General features: G+C 40.8%; 1 protein-coding gene across 1 annotated transcript in view; it reads left to right on the top strand.

The window, feature by feature from the left end:
- The window catches only part of LOC124777246 (glutathione S-transferase 1-1-like), a 45,886-nt gene extending 32,156 nt beyond the window's left edge, over positions 1–13,730 (top strand). Inside the window, exons 4-6 of the mRNA XM_047252573.1 lie at positions 1,414–1,552; positions 13,043–13,204; positions 13,520–13,730. Of these exons, the coding sequence (XP_047108529.1) occupies positions 1,414–1,552; positions 13,043–13,204; positions 13,520–13,669 (451 nt within the window). The 3' untranslated portion in view covers positions 13,670–13,730. The remainder of the gene's footprint in view (positions 1–1,413; positions 1,553–13,042; positions 13,205–13,519) is intronic.
- Positions 13,731–16,503: the final 2,773 nt, after the last annotated feature.

Genomic DNA, 16,503 nt, shown 5'->3' with positions numbered 1-16,503 from the left:
TCTGTACAACCTCTGGTTTATTCAGTTTATCCAGGTCCCATCTCCTTAAATTCCCACCTTTTTGTAGTTTCTTCAGTTTTAATCTACAGTTCATAACCAATACATTGTGGTCAGAGTCCACATCTGCACCTGGAAATGTCTTACAATTTAAAACCTGGTTCCTAAATCTCTGTCTTACCATTACATAATCTATGATACCTTCTAGTATCTCCAGGATTCTTCAATGTATACAACCTTCTTTTATGATTCTTGAACCAAGTGTTAGCTATGATTAAGTAACTGGGTAGGTGAGAAGAATTTTAAAATCAGATCTGCAGAAAGTGTTTTACAAAAAAATTACGTGAATTGCGGCTTGTATGGCCTTGGGTGTCATTTTGAACATATGTTACAACAGCACAGCAACTTTGCGAACACCTTGATCATAACTGCACCATCTCTGAAAAGCCTGAGGTTACTATTAGTACTGTCTGTCAGATCATTAACGTACAACATGAAGAGCAAGGATCCCAACACTTTTCCCTGGAGCACGATTAATGTTACTTCTACATCTGTCGATGAATCACCGTCCAAGATAATATGCTGTCTTTTCCCTACCAAGAAATCCTCAGCCCTGTCACATATTTCGTTTGAGACTACATACTGTTGTACTTTCGGAACGGACCTTGGTATGGGAGTGAGTGAAAGATTTTTCAGGCTCGAGGAAGGTACCGCCTCTACCTTACTGCCTTGATTTATTGTTTTCAGGATGTCAGGGAGAAAAGCAATAGATGTCTTTCCGTGTAACAGTTATTTTCGGAATCCCTTTTGGTTGTCATAGAGGAGGTCATTCTGTTCGGAGTACCTCGTTATATTTGAGCTCAGAACATATTACAATATTCTACATCATATGGATGTCAATTATGCCGGACTAGTTTTGTGGACTACTTCTGCAACCTTTCCTGTAGACAGCTGCTACATTGCAACTACTGACAAGGTATTTTTTGTTCGAAAGATCGATCGTAAATTATGGTTAATGAAGTGGATTACCCATCCTCGAATTCTTCATAGAATCTGATAGGGATTCCGAAGAGCTTTATAGCCCCATTCCAAAGAACTCTCAACGCTACTGAGACTAATCTCTCTATCAATTATTCCTGTAGAATTGCGAGAATTTAGCTTGTCTGGTAACTGCCAGATATCTGCTGTCAATAACCCCCTTACTCTAACAATCGATGTGATAAGATACAGCAGTCAGACGTGTGGCATGATGCAATTTCAGCTCTTCCATACAAATTTCAAATAACGCGCGCGTAATCGATGGCAAAACATTTACTAACACGAGTGACCACACGAAAACAAGTAACACGTTAGGTTCTAAGATATAATAAGTTTAACATGATATATGGATAATGTTATTGTCTTTTTCCGTAACAGCCGCGCTATATCCATGTACATCGTCTCAAAATATGCAAAAGACGACTCTCTGTACCCGAAAGATGTGAACAAACGTGTTCTCGTCGACCAAAAGCTGTTTTTCGATCAAGATCTATTCAACAGATTGGCCAGCGTTTTCGTAAGTACAACGTTGCTTGTTTCTATGTGTATGTGTAAACAACTCTTAGCGTGTTTAAACTGATAATCTCATTTCTCACTTTAGCTCCAATAACAGTGGTAGTCACTGTCCTTGATTTACCTCAGAATCCTGAAAATCCCACTACATTAATTTCCGACATTATTCGCAATTTCGTCCCGAATTTGTCTAACGGCCCCACACCTGCCAGGCCACAGAGATTGTAACACCATGAGGACGGTACGAGGCCTACATTAAACTGGTGTTACGCATACTTCAGGCACGGATATCTAAATTATTAACTTCTCAGCTCTACTGCACAAAGTTGATAGAAGTACCGCCATCTACACTTCTTATGTAGGGAAAGCTAACGCAGCGAGTTACTTATTTGGAAATCATATCTGAATGTTGTTTGTTTGTGGGAATATGATTTTACGACACATGTTAGAAGTTTAGCTTGCATCTTATTATCGATAATCTTAAGTAATTGTACAATTGTAATATTAAATATAATATTACACGGGAAACATTTCATGATATTTTACAAGTTAGCATTTATTTGGTCACGAAACTGCTTTCAACTTCTTGGTCATCTTCAGCTGACAACTTCATGTCGCACACACAGGTACAATGACGTACGAGTTACACACACATTATTTACACAGAAGGCACATAAGATTAAAAAATATGACATGTAGAGTGTTTACACAGGAAAGTATTACATTTTTGTCATGCAGAAATAAGTACATTAACTAGAAAAGGAAACAATTTTTTTGGAGGTACTTTTAACAACTGATGAAAAAAATTGTTGATTTATGATTTCGATCTATTACTCGAACTAAAACTAAATTTATCCCGCCAGCTTGGCCGTGCGCTCTAACGCACGGATTTCCGGATTGGGAAGGAGCGCCTGGTCCCCGGCACGAATCTGCCCGGCGGACTTGTGTCGAGGTCCGGTGAACCGGCCAGTCTGTGGATGGTTTTTAGGCTGTTTTCCATCTGCATCGCCGAATGCGGGCTGGTTCCCCTTACTCCGCCTCAGTTAGACTATGTCGGCGATTGCTGCGCAAACAAGTTCTCCACGTACGCGTACACCACCATTACTCTACCACGCAAACATAGGGGTTACACTCGTCTGGTGTGGACGTTCCCTGGGGGGCCCACCGAGGGCCGAACCGCACAATAACCCTGGGTTCGTAGTGGGTTGGCAGAGGGTAGAAGTGGACTGCGGTAGTCGTCGTGGGGTTGTGGACCACTATGGTCGGCGGGGACGGAGCCTCTCCGTCGTTTCTAGGTCCCCGGTTAACATACAGTACAATACAATACAATACAAAACTAAATTTGAAAGAAAGATAACCGGAAATCGAGTTTGATCATCTAACACTAAGGTGGCATGTGTCACATATATTATGTATAATTATACCTGCGTGAGAAAAAATGTAATACTTCTCTATGTAAACGCCATATATCATTTTTATACATTTTGTATCATCTGTGTAAACAGTAGTTGTGTAAGTAGCACGTCATTGTATCTGTGTTTGTGACATTCAGTTGTGAGCTGAATATGGCCTAAGAAGCCGAAAGCCGGTTCGTGACCAAATAAATGTAATTTCGCATAACGTCAGGAAGTTTTGCCTGCCAAGCACTGGCGGAAAGAAATCCACGCTATAGTAAGAGAATATTTCTCCTACTTACCTCATGTCGATTCTCCATCAGTGTCATTATCGTTGTCAGCACAGTTGTCTAATCGGAAATGCCTGTTTGCTAAAAGACTATTTTCTCAGGCTGGGACTCATGCCATGTTCATACATGGTCTTGTAAACATGCCTTTGCATTTGTTCTTCTACATATGTTATTCATTCTTTTGTTATTTTCCGCATCACCCTGACAGTTTACAAGTAGTACTTCCTCATCACATTCTCAGAAGACTGCTGAATCTTTGATATCAGTAGTCTCAAACCCAGCATTTCAACGGGAACAAAAGAAATTCACTTATGTCACACATTTTTGGTTTACCATTTACAATCGTTATTAAATAATAATATTATTTACAAATGTATAATACAACAACTGTTTTGCCTTGTGGTTTATTACATACAAATAAGTGACAAAGTGTATAAAATTTTGTTAAATTAATATCATCGAGATTAAGTCACAATTCACGAAAGATATTCATATTGACTCAGTTATATATACTTAGTATCAATGACTTGCTAGTAATACAGGATGTTCACGAAGTCCCACTATCATTTCAAATAATCATAACTTTGAAACAATGAGTGTTTAGCAGTTCTCAAAGTTTTTTCTGTTGTGACAGAATTTCATTGTATGCCCCATTCGTCGCTTACAGGACACCAGCGCGAAATTCGAGTTCTGCCCATGTACAGATTAGCACTGCAGCATCAACAGTTCTGCTTGTTGCATTGATTCGTACATGAAGAGTAGCAATATCACTGACTAGTGCAGTTTAATGGCAAGACATCGTGCGTTAGGGAACATCAAACATTAAGCCTCACGCTACTAATGATGTGTTCACGTGTTTGGTGTAGGTTTTCGGAGCCCTAAGTTGTGGCGATTCACATGTCCGGAAACGTGAAACGTTGTCTCTTCTAAAAACAATAACTTTTTCAAGTAGCCATTATCAGCATCTCTGGAGGTCAGAATGGAACACGCGAATGTATCCGTGGAGGACGATCCTTTGGCTGTAGACCTTAGGCCATTTGCTCTTCGTAGCCAAAAAGGCGTAACCGCTAATGTAATACGAGGGCGCGCTACAAAGTAATATCTCCGAATTTTTTATGTGGAAACTTTTAAAACTTTTTATATGAAACAAACGTTATTATATTCTTCATCTTTATTCTTCGTGTCTATATATTCACAAACCTTTGTCGCTGGAGGGCTCTGAATTGGTCGGTACCGTGTAACATGGCGGTATGTAACGTAACTCTGTCGGTGCGTGAGAAACGGCGTGCTGTAATCGTGCTCCTAATTTGAAGAGCTAGTCCATACATGGAGAGCACTCTCCTTCAGAACGACAATGGCAGACCACACACGGGCGCTGCGACATGTGCTACAATTCGGCGCCTTGGGTCCAGTGTCATCGATCATCCCCTATTCTGTCAAGGAGTTCCTTGAAACATCAAGCTGATTCTTGTCGTGATTGCGTTTACTTTAACTTATGGCTTGACTTTTTTCTGGTTCATATATACTTCATTTTTATCTGTTATTACTTTTATGTTGTAATTTCATGCACTGACACGTTCCATGACCTTGGAGATTTGCTCCTCAATTTGGTACTATGGAACTTGACGTGTAAATGAAATAAAATAAAAACGACTTGGCCTCATCCAATTTTCATTTTTTCTCAAAACTTAAAAAAACATCCTAGAAAACTTCGTTTTGATAATGATGAAGCGTTGCAGCCAGAGGTGTGATGGTGGCTCCGTCCCGTCAACGAATTCAAACATTCTACAGTGACGGAATCAACAGCCAGATCTCTCGAGAAATGTGTTCGTCGCCAGGCTGAATATGTTGACAAATATATATATATAGACATCAAGAATAAAGATTTAAAATGTTAATAACGTCTATTTAATTTCAAAAGTTTTAAGAGGATTCACATAAAAATTCGGAAGTATTAGTTTTCAGCACGCTCTCGTATTTTGTCGATAACCTCGGTTCCTGCAATTCGCATGTTGCTCGACTAACTGAGTTGTGTGGGTTGTGTTGAAATGTCAGCACGTGCTTGAGTCACAGGGGAACATCGACTGCGAGGAAGGTTTTTGACACAACCTTTCTGTACAGTAGTTAAAGTGCCCCATTATGCTTTTCTTTGCCGGTAGTACCCTCCCATGTTGATGTCGATAATTCCATAGTACCATTGTCACACATTTGGATTCTGCATATTAGATTATAAATTGCTACTTCTCCTGGTCTGGCGCCATTTCGATCTACTCCAAGTCTAATCCGGAACAAAGGACAAAGGAAAAAAAATGAGAGCTCCTAAACATTTTGCAAGAAACCAGTATTCTCTAACTCTAATATTTTTCAAGCTGTGACGTTCTGAATCGATAGCGGGTCTTGATGGCGGGTCTGTATGGACACCCTGTAACAAAATACATATGCAGTGAATCTTCTGTGTTTTATTAGTGTATTATGTTCTTTACGAAAATGGTGTATGTTGTTTACTAAATATCAGCTGGTGAATATTGTCCACTGTCAATATAAGAGGAAAATCGTAAATCATCGGAATTTAACAACAGCATAATCGTGGCCTGTACAATGTACGGGTTATTGTTCCATGATTCTGCTATTCACATTGGTTTGGAAGAGGGAATCGATGTGTAAAAGACGGCCACACTCAACGCCGTGAAGGTTATCAATGATATCAGTGAGTCCAGGAGACTACCGCTCGAAAAATATGTATTTACTTAGTGCGAGAGCGTTAAAGAGATGATCAACAAACTCCAATTGCAGACGTTACAAGAGAGGCGCTGTGAACCACGGAGAGATTTACTGTTAAAATTCGGAGGCTGTATCTTCCAGGAAGAGTCAGATAATTGGAGAGAGAAATTACAGTTCATTGGGAGCCTTGCCGACAGTAATTCTTCCGCATGCCGTTCGTGAATGGAACGGGCAATGGGGTCGGGGTGATAGTGGTACCAGCAATACCCTCTACCACATCACGTGACTTGGGTTGTGGAGTATAGTTGCAGATGTGTGCTGTACCGTGCAGAGGTGTGTTTACAACACGGCACGTATCCTCTGGGACAGTGCAACACGGGCTGTCAGCGTGCTGACCATTGTTGCTGACGCGCCAATAGAGAGAGGGCGCCGACAATTGTGTACCCGATGTCAACAGTGGACTCTGTGACATCGCATCCTGTCATCAGACGTGCCGATTCTGCACACAGCATCATGATGGACGCATCTTTTGAGGGAGTTTCCGAGGAGAACGAACATAAACAGATTGTATTTGCCATACGGGCCTAGATGCTGGTGTGATGGTACGAGGTTCGAGCGCGAAAACAGCATGATCTTTTTTGTTTCACGTGAGCGGCAATCTGGATAGCTGCTGTAACGTTTCTCATGTACACTTTAAAATCGATGGAGAATTATCCGGATGAGACGGAAATCGGTAGATATGATGTGCACGTAAGACAAAGAAATCAAATTGATTCATTTATTCAAGAGAAAGAGCTTCACAAACAGACCATGTCAATAACGCGTTGGTCCACCTCTGGACCTTATGCAAGCAGTTATTGGGCTTGGCGTTGATTGACGGAGTTTTAGAGAGCCTCCCGAGAGGTTTCGTTCAAAATTCTGACCAATTGGCACGTTAGATCGTCAAAAACCCGAGCTAGTTGGAGTACCCTGTTCATAACGCTCCAAACGTTCTCAATTGGCTAGAGATCCGGCGACCTTGCTGACAGAAGCAAGGATTGACAAGCACATAGACGAGCAGTAGAAACTCTCAACGTGTGCGAGGGGGAGATTATTTTGCTGAAATGTGAGCTCAACAGGGGTTGCCGTGGATGGCAACAGGACGGGGCGTAGAATATCGTGGACGAACCGCTGTACTGTAAGGGTACCGTGGGTAGCAACGGAATGGGTCCTGCTCGGAAATGATATGGTGCGCCAGACAATCACTGAGCATTATTCCGGTTTATTTACAGTGTAAGTATCGTAAGAAAATGTGGCAGTTACGAGTAGGACTCCAGCTCTGAGGGTTCCGAACAAACCTAATTACGTATATAGACAGTTCTTCCATGCCGGGAGTGTAGAATATCGAAGATTTTTGCCTGTTATCGACGTTGATACTGACAAGATATCGGTCTCGGGAATTCCAAGACTTTCGGGGATGTTTTAATTTTAAGTTTGAAGTTGGGTAACAAATGGGGAAAGAATAATTTTTCGTGTTATATAATTACAAATTAAGACTTTCCCAAATTTTCCCCTTTACTTGTACTGTTAAACCTTGCTTCTTCACAAATTTCATGATTAATAGGTCAACAGGAAGTATCCCACAAGTTTCGATGCGTCAGTTTGCGACTATTACAATATGTGACATAAATGGTCGTATCTTTTGATTGCATTGACTTAGAAACTATAATTTTTTACACCGCCAAGGGCTCGTAGACCCAATATGTGACATGAATTTCATCTTGACGCGTGTAATGGTTCCTGAGGAGAAAGGTTTTTAACACTCGGACAGACAGAGAGACGGACTGACAACAAAGCGATCCTATAAGTGTTCTGATGTTATCGATTGAGGTACGAAACCCTATAACTGAAAATAATAAAAAAAAAATTCCGCATAAGGACCCGACTACACGACACCCGGATTACCGTACTGGGTCCTTACGGCTGCACGAACCGCTGCCAAGATTCTATGCTAACATAAATGGCTCACGTCTCACCCGACCAGCGCCAAAAATACTGTAAACACGGGCTGCTTGAGCCCAGATTTCGAAACTTCTGACATTATTTTTAAAAATGGGCCTAACAGATTTTTTCACAGACATACATTATATTATTAAACTATCGTTTATTATGGATACTTTAACGTGCAGTACGCTTTGTTTGTGACATAGTAAATATTTTTATTATTCTATTTTATTAGCCTTACAGTTGGGTTACTTGAACCCAGACTGTAATTCCCATAGATACTACCATTTGAAGGCAGTTTGGGTCCAAGTAGGTTGATGGTTATTTGAAAAACATAATTTTGATTATCCAGTGAACTTCCAAACGTTTATTTTAAGGACAAATATTAATTTTGAACAACACTTTTTAGATATTGTACAAACAATAGAATGTAGGGATATAACAATGTTTAGAGTCCAGTTAAGGAAAACAAACCTCTTTTAATTAATTTTGAGGGTTCTATTGTCATTACCACATCTTCAAATTTATACAACAAGACCCTTATTTTTAGGTCACCTCTAGGCTTTTAGTGTAGGCTCCATGCAGTCGACTCTAACACCTTCTGCTTCTATAGCGAGGATGCCTCCTTGGTATTCCTTCTCGTTCAACTTTACCAGAACAAACTTGCCTATTTTTAGGTAATCTTTCGTTACAGGTGCCGGTGATGGTGTTGATTTGCCTTTGGTTTGGCAAGAAGCCATAGAGAAGTGTCCTATGTGTGCCTCATCACTATTGTGGAGGCTGATGTCGCTGTCACCTCCTGATCTCAAACTGAATGCGTCATCTTCTTCTGACGTGGAGTCTTCCAATTTTTGTTTTCTTTTTCGTATGATGGTCTTGTTTGTTTTTGAAGATGCTTTTATTTTTGGACTTTATTCCTGCTGCTGGGTGTTTTCCACTGAGGCACTGGTATTACTGATAGAGCAGAAATCAGACACACTTACACTCTGTGAAGGTGGCACTTGGAGTTTTTTCCTCTTAGTAGAGCGAGGTGTAACAAACTCGCCCCTCTTCTCTTGAAGTCGTTCAAGAAATACATTCCCAACCATAGACAAGTCTACGTTTGCCTTGGATTTGTCTTGATTTGGCAAACTGCGTATGATCTGATTTTCATCTAGAGGCAACAATCCAGCTTTCTTGAAACTTGCCTGTAGGTTACTTTTCATGTTTGGACCAATTTCTTCTAAAACAGCTCGCAACAACATGTGGAACTGATCCTTTGGAAGCACACCGATTCTTTTACCTGCATCTGATTGCTTCCAGCGGTCAAGAACATCCTTCCACCTCATTTTGAGCTCAAGTTAGCCTCCAGGACTCAAATAGCCCGCGTTTACGGTACCTATTTTTTCTAAACGGTTGTCCATCTGTAGCTTCTGTCACCTTCATTTCTGGCCAAGCCCTGCATATGCCATAAATATGGACGAAATCCATTACTGATGATTGGGCGTGGTCCGTCTGTAAGACCCCCGCGGTGGCGGTTGGCGCCAGCCGGCGAAGCGTGAAAACGCGAGGTGGCATAGAGCCACGATCTCACGACCTCTGCGAGCGAGTGGCGGGCCGATGGCGACGTCAGCTGTCCAGCGGATGCTGGAGCGTCCAGCAGCGCTGGGGGCCGCTGTTCCTGGCAGCTCGATCGGCGCGAATAGACAGCGCCCCAGCGCCTGGCCGGAGCGCCAGCCTACGTTCACATAATGAGTAACGCGTAATGCACATTGGTTGCATCGTCACACGCGTGACTTCGGGTCGGTGTACCGCTACACAGCTTTTGGTAAAGTTATTGGCGATAGTCACTGACATAGACAATACAGAGTGTTTACAAATTAGTTATATGAAAGTAACCATTATTGTGAAAAGGGTTAATAACTTACAGAAACGTTTGATACAGCAGTGAATGCAGTATATCTTCAAGTTTTATTCCCGCCTAACACTGTTAGTTCCCGAAGTTCCAGTTAGGTGGCATTCGTAAATCAGTTATTCCAAACATCATCATGAAGTCGTATAACGGTCAGAATGTACGCAGTGTACCTCATGGTTTCACGAACCAAATCCGCTACTATGGATCAGAGACAATTGTGCACTAAATATCGCAAGTCACCGCCTCAAAGACGAACTAACATTAATCGGTACAACTGTTTCACAATCACATCACATAGGAGGCCGTGTCATGGTCGGCCACCAGTCTCTGACGCACGAATTGAACAAGTTCGGCAGTCTCACATTCCTAGTCCAGGTATATCAATCAGACAAGCTAGCCAAGAATTGAATATGGCCTACTGTTACATTGTGGAAGGTATTACAAAAACCCCTGTCATTCAGACCCTGCAAACTGGAACTGTTGCAAGCTTGAAGAGAAAGTGACAAAGAAAAATGAGCTGAGTTTTGTGTAGAAATTTTTAACAAAATGCATACTAAAGATGACTTTCAATCCATATACTCAGTTGTACAATAACTATGTCTCGCAGACAGGCGTGTGAACAATATACGCAAATGTCAGGATTTGACAGAAGGCGTGTAGTTGGACTCAGAGGAACCGTTCGGAGTAATCGATGACGCGCTCGACACTGAATACGAGTGAGGTCATTATTCGACGATGTTGGCAGGAATGGGTGAATCATAGCCGAACACAGTGTCAAGAAGTAAGCGACCGATCGAGAGAGATGACGGAACGAGATGACCGAGCAATCGTCAGAGCCGCTGCAATCTCGTTGACTGGCGTGGAATTGTCTTTGGTGGTAAATCCCTCGTCGAATTTAGCCCTGATGACCAGCGATACGCTTCTGAAGACGCCCTTCTCAGCAGTGGAATACCAAGCTGACTGTCAACCGCCATACTGCCCGACAACCAGGACTGATGTTTCGGGGTGCCATTTCTTTTCATAGCAGGATCTCTTTGGCTGCCATCCGCGGCAGACTTACACGCAGCTGCATGTTGGCCCTATTCTACTCCCTGTTTTGTTGCCCTTCATCGCAAGGCATCCGGAGCTTCATGTCGACAACATGATGTCCGCCCGCACACGTCGACAGTTCCTACCACGTATCGTCACGCATACCGAACCCTGCCTTGGCCAGCAGCGTCCCCAATTGAGAACGTTTGGAGCATAATGGGCAGGGCCCTCGGTCTCAGGATTTTGGCGAACTGACGTGCCAATTTGGCGGAATTTGCCACAATATCCCTCTGGAGGATATCGAACAACCCTATGAATCAGTGCAAAGCCGAATAACTTCTTGTATAAGGGGCAGAGGTGGTCCAACTCGTTATTTACTTGCTCAGTTTGTGAAGCTCTTCCTCCTGAATAAATTGTCCAGTATTTCTGAAATTATAATAATTTGTTTGACTACACATGCACATCACGCCTGCCCATATCCGTCTCATTTGAATAATTCCTTCGTGGTGCGTCTTTTTTTTTTTTTTGAGTGTGCTATCTTTCTAATATTTTTTGTACTGTTTTTCGCGTTTGTCTCTACAATGGTTATCGGTTACGTTGAGACCTATTACAACAAATAAAAGGCATGGTAAGTTCGACATCACGACAAGCTTTCAAATGTACGTGGTTTGTTGTCGGATGGTTAAGAAACTTATGTAGTACCGTTTCAAATCTTTTCGAGAATGCTAACGTAAGGAAGAGTGCAACACACGTATTTTCTCTTTCAATATGTTGCTGCATTGACATTCGTCCTCGTCACAAATATTTTTGTGCAAGGTGGTGTAAGGCTTGCAGAGAGAGATTAATTGAGATAGCAGACGCTGGAGCCACCTTTCAGTGCTTTCTTAGCCTCACTATAGAGAATGTTTCTGTCGCTTACAGTTCAAGCACATTTTGCCCCTCTGCGGAAATAGAGCAATTTTTGCTTTCGAACTACTTTAAAGACTGCTAGTTGTTTGTGTAAGATGTGCCGCTGACTCGATTTTCTCACACAAGTCTTTACCTCTGCACTCGACTTATGGTCGAACGTATGAACTGCAAAACACCGCTTAGAGGTTGTAGTTCCAGGAAATCTCCATCAGAGACTAGAACTATGAGTTTTTCGACCTTAGTCTAATCGTTCAGGAAACTCGATCTTTCTTTCCAATGCCTCATTGTTGCTAGACGTAAGAAAACCGTTAGTTATTGCATTCGTAGGTCTAAGAAAAGTCTTCGATAATGTGAAATGGAATAGGTTAATGAAAATTGTTAAGTGTTGGCCTAGGTCTCAGAGTTCGATGAACAGTATATGGATTGTCTATCAGCGAATTATTTAAACGCTAATGGTGAAATATGTTCAACCCGTATATTGATAAAGAAATTGACGAATATAAAGAATATATCGGAGAAAAAACTCAAAATTCGCTTCGACAGAGTTGTCACTGAGGAGAACGAAGAGAAAGTGTTACCAAGAGCGAACAAAATCAAGAAAGCAGGCATTAGAGTTAATGATACACCGTTCGTTCTGGGTAGTAAATACCGTTAACTACTTACAAAGCAAAATCATATCATATGTTAAAAGCTCAACGGAAATAAATAATATAACTGCACAAGCAAAGGCAACATAGTACAAGAAAATGGTGGTTCTTACGTAAAGGAACCTAAATGATGCTTCGTCTGGAGCATAGCCTTAGTCGACTCAGAAGCATGGACTAGTAAACGAAAATTTCTTAGAAGAGTAGGTGAAGAAAGAAAGATCGCTGCTAGCAACAGAACGGAAAAGACGTAGTGCATTAATTAGTCACCTCGACCGACACATTCGTTTTCTAATTCATGCTTGGAGTGATTCAGGATAGGCGTTAATTCAGATGAAGCATGATGTAGGAGCAAGATCAAATGAAGCAATGAGAGACTAACTGGAAACAGAGAGCAGTTAGAAGAATTTCTGCCAATCGATCATCGAATAGTGAATTAAGAGACCACATCGTTGTTAAGTCTGTAATGTTCAACTGTCTGCAAGACAAAAAATTCGCCTTGGTTTTCTGCTTGCCTTGTGAGTTTTTTACCTGTAATTCATGTTTACTCGCAAGTCCGCTTAGATGAGTTGTAATGGTTACTATGTAATCATTGACCTGTGTATTAACCTTATACTTTTTTTACAACAGCGGCCACAAATTTTTGGCACATCGTTGGATCCCAGCAGTGTGGACAAAGTAAACGACAGTCTAGAGAGCCTGACACGAATGCTGGAAGACAAACAGTGGTTGGCTGGAGAGAAGATCTCCCTTGCAGACTACGCTGTAGCTATTACTCTTGCTGGAGTTGAGGTAAACCTACACATATATCCTATTCGAAAGTCATAAGTCAATGACTACACGCTTATAACACTCTTCGTTCTGTTTTTTTGTTACACTCATAACATAGCATATGAATGTTCTTCGTTGTTCATAAAATATTGCTGTTTGAAGCAATACTTAGTGAAATTAGTTTACTTCGCCGAGAATTATCACGTCCTTTTTTTTATTGCAATGGCCGTTGACGCCACACGTTAAGTAGTTACTTTATTAGCGTCTAATCTTTGTAATCCACACGTTAAGTAATTATTTAGTAAGCGTCTAACTATTATAACTTATTCCTTCCAGCTCGCTCCAGAGGCTGCTGGACTTGACCTAATGAAATACTCTAACATCAAGCAGTGGCTTTCACGTTTTGAAGGTTGCACTCCACAGATTTTTGAACATCGCAAAGGATTACGTGAAGCTCTCGTGCAAAGACTACAGTCAGTAAAGTAAATTACGTAATAAGAATTTGTAAATATACTATTTTGCTGAAATAAATCTCCTGTGTTCCTAACACCCTTTCGTTAAATGAAAATACCGATCCAGCATATTTTCCAGAACTTTTTGAGACAGTGACAGAAGAAGAAACAGAACTTGGAAAAGATTTAAAAGTATGATGAACTCGGGAAATTACGTATCCTTGAGACTGACATTTGCATAGCCTTTCTCCGCAGCTGATATTGCTGAGGCATCCGTCTGCGAAGGCATTTGGCTCGTAGGTATACCATTTGTATACATCCAACTGCGTTCACTGATAGTGATGCAAAAGCGGAGGTCAATAACTTATCTGACAGATCATGAGCAGCTAGGTTCAGATCATAGAAGAAAAGTATTGTATGACAGTACTACGAACTATTACTTGATCAAGGCACCTACCAGTAAATGACAGGGAAAATGCTGCAGATAACAATGCGGAGGAAAATTTTAACTCTTTCTTGTATATATTTTCCCTAACAGAAACAAGGACAAAATTAAAAGAAAGCAAAGTTGTTTCAGTTGGATTGCAATGAAGAATACTCTGACGCATTGAATCTGAATTGCCTTCTTTGTAATTTTCTTTTGATGTTTCCTTAGAAGAAGATTGACACTAGATATTGAATTATCAGTGTTATGACCACCAATAGGAATTCATCCTTTCAGTTGCATACAAATTCCCTTACTTCATACAGTTTCAGTACCTCCTCATTCGTTAAAGTCTCAACGACAGAATTCAAATAATTTTGTGTAGAGACATGAACATAAACACAAGTATTACAAATGAAACTAGTAGCTACATTACAAATATCCTTCAGAGTTTTCAAATGACCCTGTTGATCAATATCGCAAGAAGTGTAACCAAAATAACCGCCTTTCCTGCCAAATAATAACAACAGTATCAGCTGTAGACCTAACAAATACGTTCAACAGAAATCAAAACATCAGATTTTTCAAGAGAAGTAGCAAATCAAAGTTAGGATGAGGAGTATAGAGAAACCAATGCAAACAGGAAATTCTCCAAGTTTTCTAGGTATTTGGATTTAACTGAATCGCCTATTTCGCAAGGGCCCTATGACCACCCAATATAGTTTTGAAAAAAGTGGAAAAAACTGTTTTAATATTTTACAGGGTATTTTCTTAAGTGTTTGCAGCTACCATGTGAGAGGTACACTATGAGCAATTATTCTGACTTATTATAGACTCAAACATTTGTCTATTTATTGTCTGGAGCTGAATATTTCTCTTGGACATAGAGCTTTTCCGTGGTAAGTGAGAAATAAAAATCTTAAAACCTTTACGTCAGAAACAAACTGTTTAACGAACTTGTAAGTAAATGTTAGGGGCAATATTTAAACAATTCACAATAACTGTTCATGAAAACAAACTGTTTCCTAGTATTGGAAGTCACAAATCACACATCTTCTACGTCTGGTGCTCCCTCAGCAGTTCGCCACTGATGAACAGTACTCCAGAATTCTAGTCTTCTTTGCGTTGATAGGAATTTAGTCATGTGAATAGGCTCCAACAGCAGAGAAATAGACGTTGGATCGAGGCAATCCAAGTAGTCCTAATCTGAATGTGTGGGTATTTAAACCACAGGCTGTTACAGTACCAAATACCTCATCACTGAAGAGAAAATGATGAAGTGTTGAAACACTGAACGCTACTTTCAGGACTGTTCGTCATGTAACTGTCTCTAGTGAATGAGTTGTTCTCTTGTAAACTCTTATCCACCACCACTTGGAGCCTAAGATTTCATCTGTTGAGATAACATTTATAGAGAATTGTCGTCTTGTACTCGATGATACGGTCAGTTCAACGTAATCCATAACAGTATATGCTCTGTGAATTCTTCGTAGTGATCTCTTGATTGTACCAAATGCTGTATCAGACGGTAAGAAAGAGTGTCCCCTGACAGGAAATAACACCTCTATTTACTGAAATTTTCCAGCATTCACGAAATCTTGTCACATCCGCATTAAACAGTGATTTTTGTTTTGGCTGTGTAGTTATCACAAAACAGATGGACAATTTTTACGTCCTTCCGGACACACGAGGTGAGGAAAAAGCTCTGAGCACTATGGGACTTAACATCTGAGGTCATCAGTCGTCTAGAACTTAGAACTACTTAAACCTAACTAACCTAAGGACATCACACACATCCATGCCCGAGGCAGGATTCGAACCTGCGACCGTATCGGTCGCGCGGTTCCAGACTGAAGCGCCTAGAACCGCTCGGCCACACTGGCCGGCGAGGTGAGGAAATGATACAAGAAAGTGCACACTTCTTTACGACCTTTGTGGGCGACACCTTCGTGATAACCGTAATGAAATTCCTTATTGTCCGGCCGATTGTGAATACCGAAAACATTAATGCTCTGCTGCCGGAGATAAAATAGGTCTTGAACAGGTACTTTTGGTAGATTAAGATTCTGCATGAAATCAGATTCAAAATATGTTTATTTTCTTCTCACAGCCTTTCACTTACATTCAAATCGGTATAAAATTTCTTGGCTTTTCTCTTTTGCACCATTAAATCACAAACCGCAGACCGTAGCGATGCCTCATTTAAACTTTTGTTTTTAATTTTTATTAAATATTTTCACATAGTATTCCTATTTGATAGGAGAAAGATGGTTCACTTCGTTGTAAAGTTCGTACATGATCTTTGTATTAAGTAAAGGTACGCTTTCCCATCATAATGAGACTCTTTTGTCGGAAATTATGATATGTGTTCATGAACGTTGGCAGTTTCGAGTCCTGATATTGAATTACCGCTCTTTGAGTTTCCTCGGTCATCTTTACCGCTT

Source organism: Schistocerca piceifrons, chromosome 2 (genome assembly GCF_021461385.2).
Source record: "Schistocerca piceifrons isolate TAMUIC-IGC-003096 chromosome 2, iqSchPice1.1, whole genome shotgun sequence".
NCBI lineage: Eukaryota > Metazoa > Arthropoda > Insecta > Orthoptera > Acrididae > Schistocerca > Schistocerca piceifrons.
This window is presented reverse-complemented; position numbering and strand designations above follow the sequence as displayed.